At 44.7% G+C, this 11,176-nt stretch overlaps 1 protein-coding gene across 7 annotated transcripts in view; it reads left to right on the plus strand.

The window, feature by feature from the left end:
- Positions 1 to 11,176, plus strand: part of ablim1a (actin binding LIM protein 1a) — a 39,218-nt gene that overhangs the window by 7,901 nt on the left and 20,141 nt on the right. For 5 of the 7 annotated variants that reach the window (XM_027027528.2, XM_027027524.2, XM_027027529.2 and 2 more), the window contains exons 2-3: positions 7,123 to 7,257; positions 10,408 to 10,591. In XM_027027528.2, the coding sequence (XP_026883329.2) occupies positions 7,123 to 7,257; positions 10,408 to 10,591 (319 nt within the window). Of the gene's footprint in view, positions 1 to 2,356; positions 2,564 to 7,122; positions 7,258 to 10,356; positions 10,365 to 10,407; positions 10,592 to 11,176 lie in introns of those variants that run through there. The other 2 variants (XM_027027526.2, XM_035531690.1) reach the window with 2 other exon arrangements.

Genomic DNA, 11,176 nt, shown 5'->3' on the forward strand with positions numbered 1-11,176 from the left:
CTACTGCCATGCTCACGCTGCTGTCTTCACGCTGCCATCTCCGTAATGGTGAATCAGTGATCTGACAGTGTCAAATTCGCACCCATTTCTCCATGTCTGCATTTTCATTACATCTGTGTGTGTGTGTGTGTGTGTGTGTGTATGCATTTGTCTGACAAAAATAGATAAAACAGAAAAAGTGCAATTTAGGCAAACTCAATCTGAGCAAAGAAGCCAAAATACAACTACAACGGCATGTTATGGAGGAATAAATTAAAAAAATCATTAGTTATAATGTGCGTAACTACCACATCTCACGTGACTACACTGCTAATTACAGGAGCAAATATGGTGTTTTCCCACATGACTACACTGCTAATTACAGGAGGAAATATGGTGTTTTCTCACGTGACCACACTGCTAATTACAGCCGGAAATATGGTGTTTTCTCACGTGACTACACATCAAGACACTGCAAAACAGGTTAGCACTGCATGTAGATGGAGCGGTTCGAACCTTGGCTCAGTGGGTTATGTTCAGTGCTGTTTCAGGAAACAGACTGGATGAAGTCTGACCAATCACAGCGAAGCCCTCCAGCTGTCATAGAAACGTATGTAAACGTATTTGCATTTGTCAATTACACCAATCAAAGCAATGTCTATGTGTTACCATAGCAGCAAAGCTGAGTTTACTGAAGCAGAGAGGACTGAACTGGAAGTCTCGCTCTCAGAGATTCCGGTCAGATCTGTTCGAGTGATCCCTTCGCCCTGGCGTCAGGGTTTCATACAGTATTCTGTTTCTCTCTGATGGGCTGCACTTCTGCCTGACTGTTTGCGGTAACTAGACTATGGTTAAAGTCGAGACACTGCTCCGGCTGCAGACAAGGAGAGTTTCTCACCATAGACTCACCATAGTCTCACCATAGTCTCGTGATAATCTCACTAGTGCTCATATGTCTTCTAAATTTAGAAAGTCCAGAGGTCCTCTTCATGTTTTCAATCTAAGAACAGTTCCAGCATTCATCTTTTCCACAAGACTATATTGTGCTGTGCAGGGGTAAATTGGCGAGTTATGTCTGGGGGCCCTAATCAAAGATGTTTTTATTTTATTTACCCAGCCTGCGGAATCTTTACCTAACTTCTTACTGCAGTCAGAATTGAACCATCCTGGTTTCTTTTCCTTCATTTTCATTCTTTTTTGGGGCTCCGCTGGGATACAAGTGTCCCACGGTTGTGTTTTAGAGTCCTGATTATCTAGCTAGCATGTTACGGTATCTCTTTGGTATCGAGCCACAAAAGAAAGAATGCGTTTAGTCATTTTTTTGTTTTTTCAGCCAATCTCCTGTGGCCAGCAGGGTCATTTGTATGGTTTGGCGCCAGTGCTGTGTAATGTCAGAAGGGACAGATGAAGTCATCCTGGCAGAACCCCGTGAGCATGTAACACGCTGAAAGAGAGAGTAAGTCGAGCTGAAGTTGCACCATTATTTATTAGAGCACTCAAAGGCCTCTCCTCTTAGGCCAATAGTGCTGAGTCATCATTACTCAACAGCACAGACCTGATGCTCAGTTTAAAAAAAAAAAACCTTTGGGAGGCATACTTGTGGTTGCAGCCCTGCGTTTCATCCTTATGTTATGTGAGAAATACTTTCATGGTTTTGTTTATGTTTGTTTTTTTTTCTTGGTAGTTGGATTGTTTGTGCCTATTTTGATTTTTGTAATTAATGCTATTTAAGGATATTTATGTGGAAATGACATTGTGGACAATGTCATGTTGTGGACCATTTATGTGGACAATGGCATTACATAGGCAGCAGTACATCTCTCTCTGTTACTATTATTGAGTGTGTGCGTGTGTGTGTGTGTGTGTCTGTGTGTGTGTGTCTGTGTGTGCGTGTATGTGTGTGCGTGTGTGTGTGTGTGTGTGTGTGTCTGTGTCTGTGTGTGTGGGGTGTGTGTGTGTGTGTGCGTGTGTGTGTGTGTGTGCGTGTGCGTGTGTGTGTGTATGTGTGTGTGTGTGTGTGTGTGTGTGTGTGTGTGTGTGTGTGTGTGTGTGTGTGTGCTTGCTTGCTTTAAAAAGGTGTTCCTGAGTAACATATTCAGCTCTTGTCACATGGCAACCCTGATACTGCAGAGTGAGCTGGGTGAACTCTCAGTGGGGGATGGGGAGGGGCATAGCGAGGGGTGGGGCGGGGGTGGGGGGGAGAGAGTGAGAGAAAGAGAGAGAGAGAGAGAAAGGGGGAGAGAGAGAGAGAGAGAGAGAGAAAGAGAAAGAGAGAGGGAAAGAGAGGGAGAGACAGGGGGGCAGGAGGAGGAGAGAAACAGTGGGAGCAGGCACACACCATACTGTGTCTTTGCTATGTGTTTCCTGCCGTGTGTGTGTGTGTGTGTGTGTGTGTGTGTGTGTGTGTGTGTGTGTCTGTCTCTCAGCGTGTTTTATCCTGCTGTGTGTGTGTGTGTGTCTTAGTGTTGAATCTCTGGATCTTTTCCAAAGCTCAGGGATTTCCTAGAGATTCTCTTCCGTCTGCAACAGCAAGACAGGCTAACGAGCTCCATCTCACTACCGATGCTCATGGTCAAGAAAAAAGGTGCTTTGTGTGTGTGTGTGAGAGAGAGAGAAAGAGTCTGTGTTTGTTGCAATGCCTTCAAAGCCCTTGCTGTCGTTGCTTATACAACTTTTCTTCATGTTTTCTTCATTCACTTTCGAAGCTAACCATCACACGGGAGCCTGGAGGCTTCAGAGGTTTTGACCAGTGTGTCAGATTTTGAGCAGACTTGGTGTATGGGGCTTAATTCTGCAATTCTGTGTGACATTGAGCATAAGCTGTCTCATGTGAGTGGTGATCTGTGCGGTGTGTGTGGTGATCTGACATGCTGTGTGTGGAGATCTGTGCTGTGTGTGTGTTGATCTGTGCTGTATGAGTGTTGACGTGCTGTGTGTGTGTGGAGATCTGTGCTGTGTGTGGTGATCTGTGCTGTGTCTGTGTAGAGATCTGTGCGGTGTGTGTGGTGAACTGTGCTGTGCGAGTGGTGATTTGTGTTTTGTGTGTGGTGGTCTGATGTGCTGCAGTGTTAGGACGCACAGCCATACTGGTCTCCATCCTCTGCAGACTGGCAGCCACTGCCTGTTTATGGGTTGTTTATGCTTCAGGAATATGAATGCGGTTTTATTTAAAGGGGAGTCATTATTACCTGCAAAGGGACTTTTTGAGTCAGCATTAATAAGCAATCATATTGATTGATTGATTTATTATTAGACTAACTGATTGTCTGTCATAAGGTAAATGTAGAGACGCCTGCTGCTTTGTTACAGCACTGCTGTCGTAAATGGGACGTACACTCCTAGGGAAGACTCACGGGCAGCCTGCAACCGTAACCATGGAAACCCCCACTTAGAGGTGCAGGGGTGGGCTCTTTCTGCCAGTGCATCTCTTTGAAGTGGTGGCTTCCCCTGACTACAACCCTCAGGACGTGCCATGGTGGAGTCTGGAGGCACATGCCGGCTTGTTACAGCTGGTCCGGTTCGTCTGCCGTATCGTCGGCATGAAGAGCGGACCAGATCCGCCCCTGGGGGGTGGAGCCGGTGGAGATCCCTTTGGGGGCGGTGGAGCCAGTTTGAAGCTGGATCAAAGCTCTGTTGTAGTGATGGGAATATCGGCTCTTTGATGGCAGTGGGCCGAGAGCCAGTCAAATAGACGGCTCATCCTTCTTTCCTCCCTGCAAAATAAACACTGGGATAATCACTAGGATGATAAAAGAGGAACATTTGGACCAGACAGATTTAGATATCGCACCAATACACTTTCATTTCACGTGTGAGGTTTACCTCTAAATCACTGGTGCACTGGATACATTAGGCAAAGGTAACGCACCGTCTGCCCAAGGCCCTCCCTGTGCAGGGGTGTTGCCGCCATGTTTATTTGTGCTCAGAAAGCAGGAAATAAAGTTTTATTACAATAAAGTTCTGTTTCTCTGATTGACTGCTTTGTTCTAGATAACGCTGCTTCCCCTCTTCATTCACTCTCCCACTCACTCATCCATTCCTGCTCTCTCTCTCTCTCTCTCTCTCTCTCTCTCTCTCTCTCTCTCTCTCTCTCTCTCGCTCTCTCTCTCTCTCTAGCTATCTATCTCCCTCTCTCTCTCTCATGGAGCCAGAGGGCCCCATCTGCTGAGATCCTGGTACATCATTGGCCCCTTTTGTAGGAGCTGTAGTATGGCAGGCTCATAGTGTTGTAGTATGGGAGGCTCATAGTGTTGTAGTATGGGAGGCTCATGGTGTTGTAGTATGGGAGGCTCATAGTGTTGTAGTACGGGAGGTTCATAGTGTTGTAGTGTGGGAGGCTCATAGTGTTGTAGTACGGGAGGTTCATAGTGTTGTAGTACGGGAGGCTCATAGTGTTGTAGTGTGGGAGGCTCATAGTGTTGTAGTACGGGAGGTTCATAGTGTTGTAGTACGGGAGGCTCATAGTGTTGTAGTATAGGAGGCTCATAGTGTTGTAGTATGGGAGGCTCATAGTGTTGTAGTATGGGAGGCTCATGGTGTTGTAGTATGGGAGGCTCATAGTGTTGTAGTATAGGAGGCTCATAGTGTTGTAGTATGGCAGGCTCATAGTGTTGTAGTATAGGAGGCTCATAGTGTTGTAGTATGGCAGGCTCATAGTGTTGTAGTATGGGAGGCTCATAGTGTTGTAGTATGGGAGGCTCATAGTGTTGTAGTGTGGGAGGCTCATAGTGTTGTAGTACGGGAGGTTCATAGTGTTGTAGTGTGGGAGGCTCATAGTGTTGTAGTACGGGAGGTTCATAGTGTTGTAGTACGGGAGGCTCATAGTGTTGTAGTACGGGAGGTTCATAGTGTTGTAGTATGGGAGGCTCATAGTGTTGTAGTGTGGGAGGCTCATAGTGTTGTAGTGTGGGAGGCTCATAGTGTTGTAGTATGGGAGGCTCATAGTGTTGTAGTATGGGAGGCTCATAGTGTTGTAGTGTGGGAGGCTCATAGTGTTGTAGTGTGGGAGGCTCATAGTGTTGTAGTATGGCAGGCTCATAGTGTTGTAGTATGGGAGGCTCATAGTGTTGTAGTATGGGAGGCTCATAGTGTTGTAGTATGGGAGGCTCATAGTGTTGTAGTGTGGGAGGCTCATAGTGTTGTAGTACGGGAGGTTCATAGTGTTGTAGTGTGGGAGGCTCATAGTGTTGTAGTACGGGAGGTTCATAGTGTTGTAGTACGGGAGGCTCATAGTGTTGTAGTACGGGAGGTTCATAGTGTTGTAGTATGGGAGGCTCATAGTGTTGTAGTGTGGGAGGCTCATAGTGTTGTAGTACGGGAGGTTCATAGTGTTTTAGTATGGGAGGCTCATAGTGTTGTAGTACGGGAGGTTCATAGTGTTGTAGTGTGGGAGGCTCATAGTGTTGTAGTACGGGAGGTTCATAGTGTTGTAGTACGGGAGGCTCATAGTGTTGTAGTATGGGAGGCTCATAGTGTTGTAGTACGGGAGGCTCATAGTGTTGTAGTGTGGGAGGCTCATAGTGTTGTAGTATGGGAGGCTCATAGTGTTGTAGTGTGGGAGGCTCATAGTGTTGTAGTACGGGAGGCTCATAGTGTTTTAGTATGGGAGGCTCATAGTGTTGTAGTACGGGAGGTTCATAGTGTTGTAGTACGGGAGGCTCATAGTGTTGTAGTATGGGAGGCTCATAGTGTAGTGTGGGAGGCTCATAGTGTTGTAGTACAGGAGGTTCATAGTGTAGTATGGGAGGCTCATAGTGTTGTAGTGCGTGTTAATATGTTGTGTATTAATGTTAATGTGCTGTGTATTAATGTTAATGTTTTGCATGTTAATATGTTGTGTATTAATGTTAATGTGTTGTGTGAGTGCAGCAAAAGCTCTTGGTTGTGAAGAGTCACTTTGAGGGACTGTGGAGGGTTAATTGGTTTAGCCGTTTCACACAAGTGTGTGTGTGTGTGTGTGTGTGTGTGTGTGTGTGTGTGTGTGTGTGTGCGTGTGTGTGTGTGTGTGTGTGTGTGTGCGTGTGTGTGTGAAAACATTAATTAAGTAAGGAGTAAACAAGGCTGTTTCCACTAGGGGGTCCTTACCTCTTTCTCTCTCTCTCTCTCTCTCTCTCTCTCTCTCTCTCTCTCTCTCTCTCTCTCTCTCTCTCTCTCTCTCTCTCTCATCTCTTCTTTCCTTCTCTTCCATCTCTTCTCTCACCTCTGTCTCTTTCCATCCCTCCATTCCTGTCTGAGAACCTTCCTAAGTGCTGTTTTGTCATCTCAGGTTATCAGGACTAACTCCTTAACCACACAGGTTTACAGCAGGTACAGTTGGGAGCAAATTCAGAACACACAGATTCTGGTGGTTCGGAAGGCTGAACAGCAACCAGTTTATATTAATACATTTTATTTATATTAATAAATATTTTATATTTATTGCTAACATTGTATAGTTATTATTGCTAACATTGATCGATGTTTTCTGTTAACTATATGATCTGGAGTTGATTGACCGGTTCCACTGTTAGCTGAACTGAGCATGAATTTAAACTGATTTGTTTTGGGTTTTATGCGTTTCAGGTTTTAAAGCAATCTTAATGAGTGTCCTTCGCAAACAAAGATAATCTGGATGAGAATTTTATCGCTGTCTCGGGTAGATTGAAATAATGTCTAAACATCCCCCACCCCCACCTTGCGGAGGCTTTGTTTGGCCTGAGACGACAGAGGGCAGAGGGTGTGGCTAAGGCGGGGAAAGACAGCCCGCTCATTAATATTCATGAATCAAGGTGTCAGAAGCGCCGACTGTGTCTGCAGTATGTATAGTTTTGCAGTGCCCCTGGGGTACACTTAAAAGCACAGACACGTGTTCACTCTCTCCACCTTTTCTCGTTCCCGTGGGTTGCAGTCTCTAATGTGACAAAATGTAGACATACTGTGGCATGGAAATGTGTGTGCAAACAATTCCAAAGTGCTCAAAATGTGTAGGGTGGAGTGCAGAGCTTTGTGTGGTAGAGTGGAGCGGGGCTTGGTGGGGCGGGGCTTTGTGCAGTAGGGTGGAGCAGAGCCTTGTGTGGTAGGGTGGAGCAGGGCTTTGGGATGGGGCTTTACGAGGCGGGTGGAGCAGGCCAGCCCCTCCTAACATGACGCTTGTGTTCTCGACAGCGGCCCATCCACAGGAAGCCCAGCAGTGTGTGGACAAGTCCTCTCTGCGCTGCTGTAAATGTGGCGAGGTGTGTAAAGGCGAGGTGCTGCGTGTGCAGAACAGCCACTTCCACATCAAGTGCTTCAAGTGTAAAGGTGAGTGATGCTCAGGTTGGTACGGGGACCCTGTAGAAGCCGAGTCATCGCCGCTCGCTAATGGCTCTACCGCATGGCGCCTTCTAACTTTAAAAATGACCCAACACAACGAAGTTTCTGCTTTTTGCTCTGTAGCCAGAGATAACTCTGAGATGACATGTAGTGTCGGACACGCTCTTTATCCAAGTCCTAAGAGAGGCCTACCCATCTCCTGTGCATTCACACTCATTTTGACTTTAGATCAACCTTAAAAGCCCCATACTGTGGTTTCAGCCTTTACAGACGGGTCTGAGGGTCACAGGTCACAGGACACAGGTTTACAAAGAAGCCCAGTGGTGTGAGAACTTTTCAGCATTGGCCTAAAGTGTGTGTTATACCCAACACTTTATGAGACCACTCACTCACACATGGTTAACAGCCTAAGGATTCACCACAAGGGGGAGCTATAATCATTCAAGTAGCTTTTATTTGCAACATTAAAAGGGAAATATGAACCCAGCAGGTGAGCAGATGACAACAAAAAAAATGGTAAGAGCCTTGCTTCACATCATTGACGCTGTCTCCTTGGTATTGATGATAAGATCATATTACACAGCTGGTATTGATAAGATCATATTACACAGCTGGTATTGATGATAAGATCATATTACATAGCTGGTATTGATAAGATCATATTACACAGCTGGTATTGATAAGATCATATTACATAGCTGGTATTGATGATAAGATCATATTACACAGCTGGTATTGATAAGATCATATTACACAGCTGGTATTGATAAGATCATATTACACAGCTGGTATTGATGATAAGATCATATTACATAGCTGGTATTGATAAGATCATATTACACAGCTGGTATTGATAAGATCATATTACATAGCTGGTATTGATGATAAGATCATATTACACAGCTGGTATTGATAAGATCATATTACACAGCTGGTATTGATGATAAGATCATATTACACAGCTGGTATTGATAAGATCATATTACACAGCTGGTATTGATAAGATCATATTACATAGCTGGTATTGATGATAAGATCATTTTACACAGCTGGTACTGAAGATAAGATCATATTACACAGCTGGTACTGATGAGAAGATCATATTACACAGCTGGTGTTGATAAGATCATATTACATAGCTAGTATTGATCATATTTTCTTCCAGCCTTTTGGGTGCTCAGGCTTAAGGAGATGAAACAGAACTCTGCAGATTTCATGCAACTTCAGGTTAACAATTAAATCTGAACCCTGATCTAATGACCCCCACCTGCCCTGGCTGGGGCAGGACCCTCCTCTCAGGGCAGGACACTCATTATTTAGGAACTTTCTGTGTTCCTGTTATAATTTCCAAAAAATGCATGATGTGACATCCATTGATTGTGTAAGATCAGAAGTTGGTGATTTATTGCTGTGTAGTTATGCTGTGTGTGATGTCTCACTCTTTCTTAAGGACATTTTGTTACACCATTTGCTCTCTAAAAACCAAAAAGTGCTGTATGTCCTCATGCCTTTAAAATCCCGCAGACACACAGACCCCACCAAATCCTGTTTCTCATAACCCGAGACACGATGAATTATGAATGACGCCGCCTGCAGGCAGGACAGGCACAGTGCATGTATTATTTAAAATCCACTATTAACGCAATTCCTTGTGTCTGAAGATTTCGGAGATGAAAGCAAGTTTGTCTGGGACAGCTTAAGCATTCATATATACATCAGATCCCTCGTCAAATTTCAGGGACGTATTTCCATAGAAACAGGATGTGCTTCTCAGGATGTCTGAAACATTGTTTCTCTCTCTTCCAGTGTCTCTTTATCTAAATGACAATGTGTTTATTTGGAATTTGGGATAAATGTTGTCAGTATATAAAAATTTAATTAGAGTCAAAGCACCTCATGGAGCTCGGCTGCAGCTCACAATCATTCACAGTTCTCAGATCCTCGTCAAACGAGCAAACGTTCAATCTAATCATTCAGCCTTCATACACACCTCAAATCTGTGATGGTGGTGACAGAAAACGTGAGAGGCCAGTGACCTTCAGGAGTGCCTTTATTCTCCACTACAAGCTCAGACTCCAGTGTATAAGGAAAAGTGTTAAGCAGTGAGCCGTTAGACTCAGCTCATGGATCAGAAGAAGTGTGAGGGGGCACTGGAGCAGGTACACAGCAGCAGCACGGTTCATCAAGCTGAAGGCTTGGCAGTGTGTGTGTGTGTGTGTGTGTGTGTGTGTGTGTGTGTGTGTGTGTGTGTGTGTGTCTGTGTGTGTGTGTGTCTTTCCTGCTGTGTGATCCGCACACCATGACAAGATCCTGATCAAATGAGCTACAGTTAAATTTGCAAATCTGGAAGAGACCGACTCAGTGGTTTTGTAATAGTGATCTGTATACTTGTGTATTCAGATTGGCATCATGGGTCTAGACTGTCTGTTGGGGTTGCTCACCATGTCAGTACATCACTACCTCAGGGCCTCTCACTCTCTCTCCTTCCCCTCTATGGATTAAGCATGTTTTGGAGGTTTCTGGTTTAAGTATAATCTCAGTTTTTTTTCTCCACTTTGAGTGGACGAGCAAACAGAGAGACACATTACCTCCAAAATCCTTAAAACACACTGGCGGTCTTGCTTTAGGAAGTGAGGCCAGTCCGGTCAACTTTGGAGGGTAACCAGGAGGGTTGCAGAATGCTGGAAGATGCGGGGATTAAACCTTGTGTCTGAACAATGGCACCCTGCTTCCTTATGCTATGCACAGTAGGAGCTGAGGAGGTGAAAGGTCACTGCAGAGAACAGCAGCAGCGGGCAGAGCGTGAGGTGGGACGGAGAGTTCAGACGGTTTCTCTTTTACCTTTAACAGTGAACAACCACAGGAACCCTCTGAGCTCTAACACACCAATGAGGAAAAGCACGGCCTTGTACTGCAGGAATTACAACAAAAATTATATACAGACAACTGGATGTTAACTGCAAAGTGCAGAATCCTTTGGCACTGAGAGTTAATAATAGTAAAATTACAGAAGATTTTTTCTCATTCAAAGAAACAGAGCAGTTGAGTGCATCATAATGAACACACTGGTGCCATCACTGGGTGATCGTGTGTGTGTGTGTGTGTGTGTGTGTATGTGTATGCGTGGATTGGTTTTAGTGTGCGGATGTGACCTGGCACAGGGAGGGTTCTTCGTGAAGAATGGCGACTACCTGTGCACGCTGGATTACCAGCAGCTCCACGGCACACGCTGCAGCACCTGTGGACAGTTTGTGGAAGGAGAGGTGGTCACAGCCCTGGGGAAGACCTATCACCCCTCCTGCTTCATCTGCTCCTTCTGCAAGTACGACACACATTTACAATACAAATGAAAGGACTACACAACAAAAGGACCTGGATGAAGAAGAGCATGGGCCGGCCAGTCATGGGCCGTCTGGTCTCTAAAGGGTTTTAATAGATAAACAAGTTATTGTTTCTCCAAATGTGACAGTTTCATTTTAAGATGTCAAAAAATCTACTGCAAGTTGTTCATCTTCAATTCAGAGAAATTAAGGATTTCAAGATGCCCGAGGAAGAGTCAGTGTACTTAACATTTGTATCTAAATCTAAATTCATGGTGGTAATTAGTTATTGTTTGTATACGCAGCTGATATTTCCAAAGCAAGAAATGAAAAGAAAAAAAAACAAAAACAATTTTATCAGAAACACGGTTAAGCTCACCTGGCAAGTACATTAGAAAATGTGCCCAGAACAACAGCATGACAGCAGTCTGATTACATTAATGACAGCAGTCTGATTACATGAATGACAGCAGTCTGATTGCATAAATGACAGTAATCTGATTATGTTAACGATAGCAGTGACAATGGATGTGCATGTTAGCTTAACAAGGCAGAACACATGCATGCATTGCAAACACACAATAAAC

This window comes from Electrophorus electricus, chromosome 11 (genome assembly GCF_013358815.1).
Source record: "Electrophorus electricus isolate fEleEle1 chromosome 11, fEleEle1.pri, whole genome shotgun sequence".
In the NCBI taxonomy this organism is placed as follows: Eukaryota; Metazoa; Chordata; class Actinopteri; order Gymnotiformes; family Gymnotidae; genus Electrophorus; species Electrophorus electricus.